Genomic DNA, 15,490 nt, shown 5'->3' with positions numbered 1-15,490 from the left:
AAAAACCATGCCTAGGGTTTTGTTGGAAGTTCGTATAAGTACGAGTGGAACTTCTCGTAAGTCTTTCCTCTCGCTCGTTCTTCAACCCTAGCTAACATCTCCGGCATCCCTGGTATGCCTTTCTCCTTGAAACTTTTGATCGATCGTTTTTGGTTTTAAATCCAGATTTAATCTTCAAATAAAGACGGATTTTTTTGTATAATGATTTAATGCGATGCAGGTTTCTCGATTTTCCTGTTTTTGAGAATTCAAAGCACTTGCCAAGATGCAGAACGAAGAAGGGCAAAACATGGATCTTTACATCCCCAGGAAGTGGTAAGTATTCGTTCTGTGATCCATCCTGTCGGAGCTTTTCATTCTTCCTGAACATTAATGGCTAATTTCGGCATGAATGTTACGATGATTCGTTTCAATGTGTTTGTTTAACAGTTCTGCCACAAATAGGCTGATCACTTCGAAGGACCACGCCTCGGTCCAGATTAATATCGGACATGTTGATGAGAATGGCCTATATACTGGCCATTTTACTACCTTTGCTCTTTGCGGTTTTGTCCGAGCTCAGGTTATTATTTCTCTGCTCTTATTTTAATAGCCTGTACTCTTTTCATGATGTCCTGCAAATGGACGTTATTATTGGTGGTATGCAACTGATTCTGTGTTGTGTTCATTGGTTGAATGTATTAGAATGTTCAAATTTGACTTGCAATTCTACTTATGTGACTATTTATAAGGAATGATTTGGATTTCTATTTTAAAAAAAAGATGAAAGATTTGGATTTTTTGTCTGATTGTTATAGAGAAGTGATGGTAGGTAATTTAATTGGGATGGGAAGCATAGTTGTACCTCCTAAGGTAGGTACTTTAACTCCTCGTAATTAAAGTTGGTAGCTTTTAAGCAAGCATAAGATTGTCATAGAGGAGTGTTGGTAGTTTAATCGGGGTTGAAATTTTACTTCATGGATGTTAAGTCAATTCCATGGAGAAGCGTATCTACAATGGACCATGTAAAGGCAATTTGGTATTTAACTGGGAAGGGAAGCATGGGCAGCCCTTTTGGTATTTTATTCCTCCTCGTCAAATGTGTTAGTTGATAAGCAAGCATAGTTCACTTAATATGGTTTCTCGACTGTGAGAATGGTGCAAGAAAGCTCTAAATGATTGAAAAGTAGCACCTTTAGTGAATTTGTTGAATGATTTTTCAAATTCAGTCATTTTCTGGGAATAGAAAAACAGAGCAGTTGCCTGTTTGTGAAAGAAAATTTTGGCAAGTGAAAATAATTTTCATTTTCAAAAAGAAAAGAGTATGAAATACTGTTTAGAAAGATGGTTTTTCTCATGCTGTTGAATCAGATCCTTAGTAGTTACATTGTTATCGTTAGTGGCTTCTAATCCCCCACCATTTGCTAGTTCTGCCTAAGTTTAATTTAGATGCCTGTCACATGCTTGGGATTTGCCTCTTTTATTTTGAATGTGTGTTAGTTCTTGCTTTCCTCTTCTAGGTTTACCTGAAGGTTGATGATTTGAACATCCATCTCTGGGGGAAGGTGGAAAACTCCTTAATTACTTCCCTGTTTTCCTCCGTAAAGTGAAGTGCTTTTCTACTGATGGGTTTAGCTGGAAGCTTGCAGAGAATTTATGATGCTGTTGAATGATTGGGAAGCTCAATAACTGTTGAAAGCAATACTATTTACGCATTTAGTTGACCTTATCCTTTGGAGCATTTTTCATTAAAGTAGTTCGAATATTGTTCCTGGGTAGATGGTGTTGGAGGATTCCTTGTGCAAGTTGGGGACTCATGGTTTTTCCTTATGGTTGGGTGCATGGGGTCTTTAGGCTTGCCTTGCATGCTGGAGCCATTGGGACTTGAAAGTTTGGTGGTTCTGAGGATTTGAAAAAACATTTATGGAGTTATGCTCCCTATTTAGTTCATTTTGATTCTTGGGTAATTTATAGCTGAATCCTCTGGCCGTAGGGTTGTAGTTGAGTTCCTTATATGCAAGGTGTTACATTCTTCTGTTTTGGGATTTTAACAAATTATAACTGCTTTCTCATTTTGAAGGATTCTGCATTTGATTAATTTAGACATTGTTGGGCTAATAGCGATGGATAATATAGGTGGGTTGGGTAAGATATTACTGAGTTTACTACTGGTATTCTTAGTCTTGTGCAAAGAGATTATCTTGATTTGACATCTAAATGGCTAGACGTTTGATTCTTTAGCTATATATGTCAACAACCTTAAAATAGTGAATGAAGATCTCGAGGAGTCTTTTGGTTGGAGACAATGTGGATTTCATTTGAAGAGGAGATAAATTTTTGTGAAATATAGGGTAGTGTGATGGCTACATCTTGTTGTGTAGTTTACTTCTAAGTATATTTTTTTGGGTACTTGGAAGCCTATGATACTAAATGAAGAGTTAAAGTTGAGAAGTTAATGTTTGGGGGATTCAGAATCTTCACTGTACTCCACAATTTGTGCCTACTGTGAATGAGTTACATCATATGGACACCGTGAATGTTTTTGTCTTCAGGGTTTTTTGTACTAAATCTAGCCACATAGTCCCTTTCTGCTTCTTTGTTGTTCATTTGGATGCATTCTCGTGCTTATCTTAGTTTGTTAGGGTTTGGTTGAATAATTATATTGTGCACAGTTGCATGTTGGGGTGGGGTTATTTTATCTTCTTGTGGTTTTAAGACTAATTATTGGTTCAAAGGTCATATGTTGCTTAGTTCGATTGTTTATGAACTAATACGACCATGAAATTCCTAAAATTCGGTCTTATAAACCTTATATACTATCCTCCATCTTGTTGCCCTTTTTTGTTCTCTTAGATATTGTCTCATGTTTTCTGACCACTTTTCTGGGTTATGATTTGATAGTTGTTTTGTTTTCTTTGTTTTGATTACCATATTGTTTCAGTACGGAAATCTTTCTGTTTATTTAATAGTAACAGTAGTGTTTTATTTTGCAGGGAGATGCTGATAGTGCACTTGATCGGCTCTGGCAGAAGAAGAAGGTTGAGGTTCGCCAACAGTAAAGGTGGAGGATTATTTTTTAGGTTGGATTTTGCTACAAAAGCCTGCATGAGGGGGAATAGAAACTTTTCTGTGATGACTTGTTTTGATCCTTCTTTTAGCTAGTATGCGATGGTAAAAAACTAGAGATATAGATGATGAAAGAGTACTTTGCCATTGTGTCTTTATTTGTATGAGGATTGAGATTTTTCTTATTAACAATTTGCCCTTAGTTGGACCTTAATCAACTCCTGTGCCTTCAGTAAAAGTTTGAATGCTAAATTTTGGTGGCATTTTGAGTTCTATTGATTATCATTCTTACTCATGTTTCATAGGTATAATTTTGGTTAATGCATGATCCAGGGTCAGATCAGGTTGGTGCTTGGATCCTACCCATTCATCCACAGTGCTCAACCCGACCAATTAGGTCATGACCTGGAATTATGGTGGCAATTATATATGTCCCTTGACATATTGTCAATATTGCTGGTTTCCCTGAAATTGAGGAAGAAGTAATGAAAAAAAAGAGAAGTGGTTTCTTAAATGTGCCCATCCAGAATTATTTAATTTACTCCTGGACGCTAGAATATGGATTGGATCATGATCTTGATTCCATCAAGACTAGGGTTGGCAGAAAATTTGGACAACTAATTATTTCGGTTTGGCAAATGAGCATTATTAACCCATCTGGATTTTAGAATGTTCAGGCATTTCACCGAACACCTGATGTGCCATAAATCAGTTTGGTAGGGACAATCATGGTACACTCCCAACAATCGAATATAATTAAGTATAAATCAATGTTATTCTAATATATTTCCAGATTAATTCCCTTTTGCATTTTGCAATTGTTCGGCCTCAAATGAAAATAATCCCATTGGACTTGGTTATTGAAAGAACTCATGAGAATTCTGAAGCATCAGCAATATTAAACTCACTCTCCGCAATCTGCCATAGTAGCAGTTTAACATATTCCACCCCAAATTTCCTATATATGAATATTTACTTGAGACTAAAGAATGGACCTTACATTAGTCGACACTACCATTGGGGCCTGTAATAGACACCGAGCTTCAAAGGCCCTTTCGTGCCGAAACCATTGGCAGTAGCTGAGGAGGACTTGGAAGGTCGAAGCAATCTGCTTTCTTCCCTCTCGTGTATTGGACGATACAGGGGTGATCCTATATGACTCTGCTCCTTTCACCAGTGCAGAGGCCGCAGACGAGGAAAGAAGTAGGGGAGCATACTGTTATACCCAGCCACTAAGGCCCACAGGCCACACGGATTCTCTTGTCTAAGCTTCTTTCATGTTCATTGGCTCCCCCTACCATCGTAGATGGTTCAGCCATGCCCGGTGCCACGAAATGATTGAGAACTACGTTGGGGTCAAAATGAATATTGTTCTTTGTTAGCAAGTTCTATGCACAAGTTTTATCAGCTCTTTCTAATTCACAAGACTAGAAGCCTTTCTTTTCTTGAGTTGCAGAAATATGCAAAAGATAAAGGAAACCCATCGAGAAACTTGCATGGGGCTGGCTTCTGACTCACTTTTTTCTGCTAATGTGCAGCGGCGAGGAGCCAACTGGTTGTTGGAGCAACCTATGGTGTGTTAGCCCATGAACATAGTCCATAGGGAGAAAAAAAAAGTCCATCATCTAGAACTCGCTACAAGCTAGAAAGCTTTAGAGAACAGTGTACATACTAGAAGCTATGAGAAGCAGAATGAACGAAGAAGTAAAAAAAATAGTTCGGATCAGAATAAAGAAATCCAAAAAATCTAGAGCAGTAAAGATTGACAAAGACCTCAATGATAGGAACTAAAATGAGGTATCAAGAGAGAGAGAGAGAACACTATCCATAACAGAAAAATCCTATCAAATCAAAACGTAGTCATAGGTTCTCTACATGATATCATGATACAACATTTTATCCCTTTCTATCCCAAAATTTTTTGCTCCTTAGATTACTCTTCAATGTCCATTATAAGCAACAGGAGTATGAGCTTGAAAGCTTTTTTACCTTTCTATGTGTTCTCTTGGATTCTTGCATATCTCTTCCTGCCTCATGAAGGGCCAATGAATGCACCTCTGCAAGATCCCACTAATTAAGAGATGTCAAAGCTTGATATGTTTTATTGACTTTTAACCCTCTTTTGCATCTCTTGGTTGGGATTTTTGAAGTTCCCACTTGATCTAAATTATGAATCTATCTAAAGTCAAAACCACGCGAAAGGATGAACAAAATCAGAGTGTTCTTATTTTCAAAGGTCATATAATGAAGTTCAGTGATAATCTTGTTGATGCTTTGAAGCTTTTTTGAGTCCATAAAAATATGAAGTTGGCAAAATAAAGATTCAAGAAATATTGAACACTGAATGAAAGGGACATCCTAATATGCATCATCAGAATTAAGTAATTATCAAGCATTACAACGTATCATCCTCGAAAAAGTAATCACTAACCAATGATAGAACAGGTGAAAACACTACTTGTTGTAAAGAAATGAAACATGATAATACACACTTCTCACAAATCCAGAGCCCCTCACCATTCTATTGTCAGTGTAGAAAGCTCATGAATGTAATCCACATTATTCTAGATATAATCATAGGAGATGATTATGTTGATCATGACAAAAAGTTCTACTTCTTCTCCCTCACTTATATCCTCCCCCCCTACAGCCCCTCCCCTCTCCTCTCCCAAAAGGGGGGAAAAAAGAACCAAAAATGGGTGGAAGTAGTTTATTCATGTAGCTGACATAACTAGCTTAATTGGTGGAAGTAGATTCATGTAGCTGACACAACTAATTGAGGTAAGGTTAATTGAATTGAATTGATTATGGCAACAACCTATCTAGGTCCCTAGCTAGAAAGCATTTTATCTTTTCTTTTCTTCTTCTTCCTTTTTTTTTTTTGAAATCTTTTTATCAAATGGGAATAAGATCTCTGTCTGGGAATATGGCTTATGTCAGCGCTTTCACGGGTTTATCTCTCTCACTCTATTGTGAAAAGACTTCTTGTGTTGACGTAGGCTGCTTCCAATAGAGAATCACTTCACTTATAAATATTAGAAGCTATTGAGTTTCGAGAAAATCCCTATGTCCTAATTTTTTATGGCAAAAAGAGCTTTGTTCGGGAGCATGCCCTACGATAGCGGCCCAATGAGTCTATCTCTCTCCTCATCCTATGAAAAGACATTTTTATCCCGTATTTGGGTGAGGAGAGAGATAGACAAGGAGCGTTGGTGTAGGCCGTGCTTCCAATAGCGAACCACTTCCTTTTTTTTATTTATTAATTACTAGGGATACTAAAGTGTATAATGAAGGATTTAGGAGAGAGAGAGATGGTGTGAGATAGGGTGGGGTGGTTACCAGTAGGGGATGGGAGGGGATCTGGACTCCCTAAGAACTTGACTTCATCTAAGAGATAACTTTTATTTTTATAATTATAAAAATAAATAATCAACAAGAAACTATGAAGCATAAGTTTTTTGTGAATTCTAAAAATTGAAGAACTCCAAAAAATTGTGTTTGCAACATTAGGGACGGAAGCCTTGTGGGCACCTAAAGGAAGGCAAGATTTTGCAACATTATATTCTTTTAAAAGTAATTATAAAATTGATAATTTATTCAAAAAATAAATATAGATAGATAGATAATTAGAGCATAGTGAGAAATTGAAATATATGATAATTAAAAATTCATGAATTTTTTATTTATAGAAGAGTTTTCTGTCCGGAAGCATACCCTTGTGCAAACATGGGGCTAACGAGAGTACTATATGATACAACATTAATAGCGGCAAATTTTTAGGCTTTCATGTGGGTAGGGTGGTTATTTCACCCAATCCTATGTCTAGTGTAGGGTATGGTAATTTGATCCCTTATCATTGACTGATTTGGATTGGTTATCATTCTGTTTCAAGGGTAAAATAGTAAAAAAATATACTTTAAAAAAAAAAAGGGGCAAAAATGACCGATACACACTGATCCTCTTCAATACCGATCTAAATCAAATTAGTATCAACAAAGACTGATACATACCGATACCGAAAACTAAATCCATGTATCAAAGATAATATTTATCATATCAAACAGCCTAGTGGTTTGAGTTGTAATTGGTTTTCTTATTGGGCTTTTGGTTTTGTACCCGTCCTAAAATCTTTCCGTCCTATTTAATAATCACTTAAAAAACCAGCCCATTTAGTAACGAGCAAGACGGTCCGATTCTGAACCCAAATTATTACCGTCAGGATTGTGGAAATTAAGAGAAGATGGTTGTTTCACCAGCCACGTCAGCGATCTGTGTGAACCCCTTACCGTTAAATATGGATGCTCCGATTGTTGGAAATTCTCGCGGTCCCATCCATCGATGCTCCTCTACCGTCCAGGTAAATTAAAAGAAGAGGGTTCACCATCCATGTCATCGATCTGTGTGAACTCCTTACGTTTGAATATGGATGCTCCGATTGTAAGCCATTCCCGCGATAGCAGCCGTCGATGATTCTTTACCGTTAATCTCTTCCCATTTAAATCGATAATAACACATTTGAAATCTAAACGGTCCTCCAACGTCCATAATGCTCTCCTAATCTCCTGCCCTAAATTAGCTCCGCCCTCCGCTCTCCGCCCTCCGACCTCCGACCAAGCCGCAACCCTGCAACTCACCGGAGATCCCTGCTACCTGAAAGCCCTCAAATGGCGGAGAGAAGGTCCTAATTGCCCTAACTTCTAGATAGTGGAAGCGGTTTTTCAATTTTTTTATTGGGTGAAGAACGTGAGGCCCTCAATTCCGATCAAGATCATCCACTGCCGCCAATGTTTTTCTTTCCTTCTTTTCCTTTTGCAAGTAGTAGCTATTTAACCAAAATCATTTCTGTGTTATTTTATTCCGATTCTTATTGTGTGAAAGTAGAGAAATAGTTGCATAGAGGAAGGAGCAATCATAAAAGTATAAGCCCTAAGCCCTAGACCAACCTACAAGATGAAAGAATAGTGGTGTTAGAGTGAGTGTTATGAAACTACGGTTCCTCTAATGAGATGTCGCCGGCGGCGCCGCCGCTGCTGTGATCAACGAAACCCTAGGGTTCCTGCAATGAGATGGCTCTCCGATTTGGACGGTTGGGGTCGACTCTGGATCTCACTCTATATCTGAGGGTCCCTGTGCGTTGTCCCTGTTAAAGTAAGGGCTGGATCTTGCCTAAGTACGATATTTGGTACAAATCTTTTGGCCCCACGAACGATTTGGTTTTGAGTCAATGTGGGCCCATGGGCCAGAGAGTTTCCTTTTTTGCTTCATTTTTCTTTGGAGTATAGAGTTTTGGGGCTCATAGTTTTTGATTTTTGGTGCCAATGGAGTTGGTAGTCTAATGGTGAAAATGCCCTTCATTCATCATCGCTCGAGTCGATTAGTTATGAGTTCGAGTCTTGGCATGCCCCACTATTGTCCATTGGTCCTGCGAAAATATTGCTTATCGTACGGGGGTTTGTCTTGGGGGCTATGACCACTACCACGGAGTTTATGATTTTTGGTGTGACCCACATTTGTGAATTCTATTACACATCTTAATTTAACTTAGACGTGTAATGTTTAAAGTTTATGATTTTTTGTGTTGACCCACATTTGTGAATTCTATTACACATCTTAATTTAACTTAGATGTGTAATGTCTAGATAGGTGAATTTATCTCAGATGTTGATTAATGTAGGCTAATGTATTCAGGTTTTCATTGGATGTTAATTTAATCATAGTCAATATCTACTAAAAAGAAATATAATCAAAGTTGATATACTTTAGCGTAGTCTACTTATATTTTAATTTATGCACAAAATAACATTAAATTCACATTAAGATAGGATAATAATATATATCTACGTTCACATGTTAGTAAATATGTACTTATTGTATATCATTAGCCATTGATTAGGGTAATCAATATGGTATTTTATTAATGCAAAATCATTCCCTCAATGTGTTGTGTAACAATTTCTTGAATATATTTATTTCATACGTGTTTTATTTTTATTGTGTCGTATAAACTTTTTTTTCTTCTTTTTGTGTCTTGCATTTGTTGGTAAAATTTTAAATCTCCTATTTTTGACTTAGATTCAATTTTTTGAAACAGGTATATATAATTATGAAATCTGATGCTTGTTTTGTTGGAGTTTTTCTTAGTTATTATGATGTTTGATGATGAGTTTGGGTGGTGTTGGGAAGCAAGATCAGAAAAAAAGGATTACATAAATAATCACTATCATTCCATCAGAATGACTACTAATGAAGAAATTTAGAATGTCATCAAATGATGGTAGATGATTATAGATAAATTGGAGATTGATGGGAGAATCAAGATAAGAAAAAAACATCAGAATGACTACTAATGAAGAAATTTAGAATGTCATCAAGTGATGGTAGATGATTATAAATAAATTGGAGTTTGATGATGAATGTATATTATCTAATTGACATATAATTTTCTCTTAAGAAAGAATGGAAGAACATGTGTGAGATTTAATTTGATTTTAAATAAAAAATATATATTTTAAATTTTTAAAAAGGATAAATTAACCATCCTTCATTACCAAGTGCCATGTTTTATGCCTTTCTTAACAATTGCCAAGTGCCATCCTAAGACTTAGATCGGAGTATTTTTATATCTTCAACTACTATAAGAATTTCCATCGGAGGTAGTTTTTGATGCCAAGTAGTTAATTCTAGAGAGGCAATAAGGAAGATGGGTGAAAGGAATATCTCTTCACCTATTTATTTAAAAAACTATTTTGCACATAGGGACACCAAACTATTTCTCACAAAAAATCATTTTTGTCAAATAGTTAACAAGCCATTTTTATGTTTTAATAAAAAATGATTTTTTTTTAAATAGGTAAAAATACCAAAGAGGGCCTAAGTAAATCCAACCAATGTGACTTTGTAACTATATCTAATTTTTCTAATGCTGACACACTATTGCCTTATTTGTGTTGGACTCACCAATGCAATTAATAGATTTTATGGATAGGCTAAGTGTATCACACACAAAGGAAATTGTGCTCATTAACTGCTGATTATAGCTGAAAAGAAATGCCATTGAAGCATGCACTTAGGGACTTACTTACCGACATAAAGCAGGCAAGGTGCATTGGATGGAGAATTGGGGAGATTTGGAGCGATTTAGAAGATCATGGAAGACTAATTTCTCATAGAGTGAAATTCTTTTTTTTTTTTTTTGTAGGCTAGTAAAGTGGTAATAGTATTGTGTAGGATAGCACATATAGTTATAGCAAAACGATCTTAGTTTTTACAACTTCACATTATAGTATAAGGGATTATATGACATGGAAAAGGGGGCAAAGATTAAATAATAAGGGGCAATTAAAGCATGTCTTCATCCATTGAAATGCTATTTAAATGTTAAAAAAAGGCACTATGTCTGAGGGAATACAAATTTTCAATGCTAAAAGCCATATCGGAAGGCTTAGCTCATAATTTAGCAAAAAGCTATTCCGGAAATGTAAAACAAGATAAGGACTACATATGCTTAGTACAAAATTTAGCAAATAGAGATAGGAATGAAAAGCTTAGAATGATTGTAACTGAGAATGTGGACTCTTTTATGATTTAATTCATCTTTATTTCTTTTCTCATTGTATAGCCCTTGAAATGGTCAAAAGATTCCATGTATTCTATAGCCCCTTCCTACTTTAATTGCCAATTTTTTATCATTGAGATTCATTGGCGATTTGGATTAATATTTAGACTGAATTATTTGTAACGATGGATTGTGGAGAAGATATTCCTCTTTGGCACTATTTATTTATTTATTTTGAAGTGAGGAGGTGGGAGGATAATATTTTGTCCATCTATTAATACAAATACTATAACACATGGAAAATTGTTATTCAATTTTACTTCCATTTATAACTAACAAATATTAAATTAAATCAATTCAATGAAGGGGAAAAGGGTTAATAACGAGGATGACTATACAGTTACCATTAATTTTTCTGTTATGCCTAAGTTGGTGATACACAACCCTCTTTTTCCCTTTCCTTTTTCCCATTGAAGTAAACTTCCTCTCAAACTCATTCACTATAGAGAGCTAGACAATTTAGTTTCAACTATAGAGAACAGGAGAAACCTTTAGAATGGATTATGTAATGTAAGGGAAACTAACCAATGAAAGAAAGAAAAAAGGAGGAGGAGAGGGAGAAGAAGAGCCAAAACCCAAATAATTACAAATACAATTATTATTGTTGATCAGGCAATCAAGCCACATGGTATACAGAACTTGGGAGTAAAATATCTCCTGGGATGGCAACATATTTTCTGTTCAAGCTTGAAAGCCCAGAGGAATGGATTTTATTTTTACAATCTTGGTTGTGTTATTTTTTTTTAACTCACTCCACTTGAGTCCAGACAATAAGATTTCAAACTTGACTATGTGTGATTCCTTTTACTCCTGGGATGGCAACAACATATATTTTCTGTTCAAGCTTGAAAGCCCAGAGGAATGGATTTTATTTTACAAATTTGGTTGTGTTATTCTTCTTCCTTTTTTTTTTTTTTTTTTTAACTCACTCCAGTTGAGTCCAGACATTAAGATTTCAAACTTGACTATGTGTGATTCCAAGACCCTAAGAACATAATAGTTCTAAGGGATCTTCAGTAGCCCTTCGTCTGTCAATCCCTTGAGAAATTGAGACAACCTTTTCCCTTCTGAGATACATTACTTGTCAGAGAAAATATGGCAACATCATAAGCATTCTTCAGTTTTGTTCCCAGTGTCTTCTTAGCTAGCCTCATGAGCCATAGAACTGTCACTGGGGAAGGTCTGTGGCTTCATCTTCTCTTCCAACCTAAGAACTTGGGAATTAGAGAGAGAGAGAGAGAGAGAGAGAGAGAGATATTGGAAGGAAAGAATGGCTTTGTGTATGTTCTTTTACAGAGAAAGCTTACAAACAAACAGCTATGGTATCTATGTTGTGGTAATGGGGAAGAAAAGTCCCATCATATAGAACTCTCTACAAGCTAGAAAGCTCTAGAGAACAAGTGTAAAAACTAACAGCTATGAGAAACAGAAAGAGAGAAGAATTAAAAAAAAAATAATTTCAGCTCAGAATAAAGAAATCCAAAAAAATCTACAGCAGTATGGATTGACAAAGACCATATGGATAGGAATTAAAAATGAGATATCAAGAGAGAGAGAGAGCACACTATCCATAACAGAAAAATTCTCACCCAATTAAATCGTAGTCATAGATTCTCTAGATGATATTATGATTCCACTTTTTATCCCCTTCTATCCCAAAATTTTTTGTTCCTTTGATTATTCTTTAATGTCCATTATAAGCAACAGGAGTATGAGCTTGAAAGCTTTTTTTGCCTTTCTATGTGTTCTCTTGGATTCTTACATATTCTCTTCCAGACCCCCCTTGAAGGGCCAATGAATGCACCTCAGCAAGATCCCACTAATTAAGAGATGTCAAAGCTTGATATGTTTTATTGACTTTTAACACTCTTTTGCATCTCTTGGTTGGGATTTTTGAAGTTCCCACTTGATCCTAAATTATGAATCTATCTAAAGTCTAAACCACGCGAAAGGATAAACAAAATCACAGTATTCTTATTTTCAAAGGGCATATAATGAAGTTCAGTGATAATCTTGTTGATGCTTTGAAGCTTTTTTGAGTCCATAAAAATATGAAGTTGGCAAAATAAGGATTAAAAATTATGAATACTGAATGAAAGGGACATCCTATTAATGCATCATCAGAATTAAGTAATTATCAAGCATTACAATATATCATCCTTGAAAAAGTACTCACTAACTACTGATAGAACAACTGAAAACACTGCTTGTTGTAAAGACATGAAACATGATAATACACACTTCTCACAAATCCAGAGCCCCTCACCATTTTATTGTCAATGTAGATAGCTCATGAATGTAATTCACATTATTCTAGATATAATCATAGGAGGTGATTATGTTGATCATGACAAAAAGTTCTACTTCTTCTCCCTCACTTATATCCTTCCCCTCTACACCCTATCCTCTCCCAAAAGGGGGGGAAAAAGAACCAAGAATTGGTGGAAGTAGATTATTCATGTAGCTGATACAACTAGCTGAATTGGTGGAAGTTAATTCATGTAGCTGACACAATTAATTGAGGTAAGGTTAGTTGAATTGAATTGATCATGGCAACTACCTATCTAGGTCCTTAGCTAGAAAGCTTTTTATCAAATGGGAATAAGAACTTTGCCGGAGAGTGCGGCGCTCTCATTCTCTTGTGAAAAGACTTCTCTACCACTTATTTTGGGAAGAAAGAGATAGATACAGGAAATGCTGACATAGGCTGTGCTTTCGACAAAGAATCACTTCCCTTATCAAATATAAGAAGCTATTGAGTTTTGAGAGAATCCCTAGGTCCTAATTTTTTATGGGAAAAAGAACTTTTGTCCTGGAGCATGGCCTATGCTAGTGGTCCAATGAGTCTATCTCTCTCCTCCTCATATGAATTTCTATCCCATATTTAGGGGAGGAGAGAGATAAACATGGAGTGCTAGTGTATGCTGTGCTTTCGGATAGAGAACCACTTCCCTTATTTATTTATTAATTACTAAGGCTACTAAAGTGTATAATTAAGGATTTACGAGAGAGAGAGAGAGAGAGAGAGAGAGAGAGAGAGAGAGAGAGAGAGAGAGAGAGAGAGAGAGAGAGAGAGAGAGAGGAGATTACTCATAGGGGAAGGGGAGGGATCCGGACTCCTGAGAACTTGGCTTCATCTAAGAGATAGCTTTTATTCTCATAATTATAAAAACTTAAACAATCAATAAGAAACTATGAAGCATAATTTTTTTTGTGAATTCTAAAAATTGAAGAACTCCAAAAAATTGTGCTTACAACACTGGGGAGGAAAGCCTTGTGGACACCTAAAGGAAGGCAAAATTTTGCAACAATATATTCTCTTAAAAGTAATTATAAGATTGATAGTTTATTCAAAAAATAAATAGAAGATATATAATTATTCATAGATAATTAGAGCATAGAGACAACTTGAAATACATGTTAAATAAAAATTCATGAATTTATTATATATGGAAGAGTTTTCTGTCCGGAAGCATGACCCTTGTGCAAATGTGGGGCTAATGAGAGTACTCTATGATACAACATCAATAGCGACAAATTTTTGGGCTTTCATGTGGGCGGAGTGGTCATTTCACCCCATCCTTCTATGTCTAGCTCTTATTTTCTTTTTTCATTATAATAATAATATTTATTTATTTATTATTATTATTATTTTCATTTCAGCTCATTTCACTTTACTTCTTGCTCAATGCAGATTAAATATTGGAAACTTATTAATATGTTTTGTATGTATGGATCAGATTTAAATTGAATTCCTTTACACAAGCATACCCTCTTCACCACAGCCCCCACCCCCACCCCCACCCCATCTCACAAAAAAAAAAAAAAAAAAAAAAAAAAAAAAGAAGAAAGAAAGAAAGAAAGAAAGAAAAAGAAAAAAAAATCTCATGGAGTACACAAACTACTGCAGAGTGATTATTATAATGCTGCGACCACGAAGTATTATCATCCCAAATCAAAGAAGACCAGCCTTAGAGTTGCCAAAAGATAAGTGTGACCATGATCGTGAATATGGGAAATAAATCAAGGGGAGGCCAAACTCCAGAGTTAATAAATCTGGTCTGTACAAGCCACAAGCCACAAGGAATGCAAAAGCAAAAGGAAATTAACTTTGCATGCGCATGTCGGGAGAAGCTTAAGCAAAGTTATAGGGAATCATCTTTGGAATCTTTTATTGTGATCGATGAGACTACTTCTCAAATTACCCAAAGTGATGATCCAGTCAAAAGGCATGCATGCAAGCAAGCAAGATAACGACATCTGGAATTTTCCATGAGAGTCGAGATCATCAGTACGATAATGATACATAATATTTGGGAGGCTGATTTCTGGGGTTTCGAAAAATAGCCTCCGAACGAAACAGGGGTAAGACAGTGTATATTAATTATGACCCTCCCTAGATGCCGCAGTACTAATTACACTCTTCATTTGATTTGTAAAGGGTTTGATTACTATACCCCACAATTGCGTGCAAAGTTATCCTTCACATGAAGAGATCTAAGCTGGCGAAGATAGGTGGTTGACCAATGTTCTTCTGGTTGAGGTTGGACGAAGTTTCCCAAGGACTATGTATTCTGGTCTTATATATGACTGTTGGAAAGAGTCGATCACTGACAGTATCTGTGATTTAAACAAAAAGAACGAATATGCCTTTTGGATATCATCTTTGAATGTTCTTCCATATTCGCTTCAAACTCCCTCCATTTCTTATGTTTCTACACTTTCATGTTTTGCCAATCTTTTGGTAGTCTTTCCTTTGACTTGTTGAGCATTACTCTTAAGAGTGCCAACAAGGCTCAATAGTCAAGTGAAACAACTACTCGTAGGACC

The 15,490-nt window shown here is 35.9% G+C and overlaps 1 protein-coding gene across 1 annotated transcript; it reads left to right on the top strand.

Annotated features, from left to right (window-relative positions):
* LOC122090699 (40S ribosomal protein S21) lies at window positions 1-3,263 on the top strand. The gene is made up of 4 exons (XM_042660371.1): window positions 1-112; window positions 221-315; window positions 430-562; window positions 2,973-3,263. Exons 2-4 carry the CDS (start codon window positions 266-268, stop codon window positions 3,036-3,038), a joined length of 249 nt encoding a protein of 82 aa, XP_042516305.1. The 5' UTR covers window positions 1-112; window positions 221-265; the 3' UTR covers window positions 3,039-3,263.
* The last annotated feature ends 12,227 nt before the right edge of the window (window positions 3,264-15,490 follow it).

The sequence above is a fragment of the Macadamia integrifolia genome, chromosome 10, assembly GCF_013358625.1.
Source record: "Macadamia integrifolia cultivar HAES 741 chromosome 10, SCU_Mint_v3, whole genome shotgun sequence".
NCBI lineage: Eukaryota > Viridiplantae > Streptophyta > Magnoliopsida > Proteales > Proteaceae > Macadamia > Macadamia integrifolia.
Note: the sequence above shows the minus strand (reverse complement) of the source record. Positions and strands in the feature narration are given on the sequence as shown.

Bases quoted from the DNA above. Each gene is read 5' to 3' on its own strand.
- LOC122090699 (XM_042660371.1), top strand. From the start codon at position 266: ATGCAGAACGAAGAAGGGCAAAACATGGATCTTTACATCCCCAGGAAG. The intron at 316-429 runs GTAAGTATTCGT...TTTGTTTAACAG, and splicing joins CTTTACATCCCCAGGAAGTG to TTCTGCCACAAATAGGCTGA. The intron at 563-2,972 runs GTTATTATTTCT...TTTATTTTGCAG, and splicing joins GCGGTTTTGTCCGAGCTCAG to GGAGATGCTGATAGTGCACT.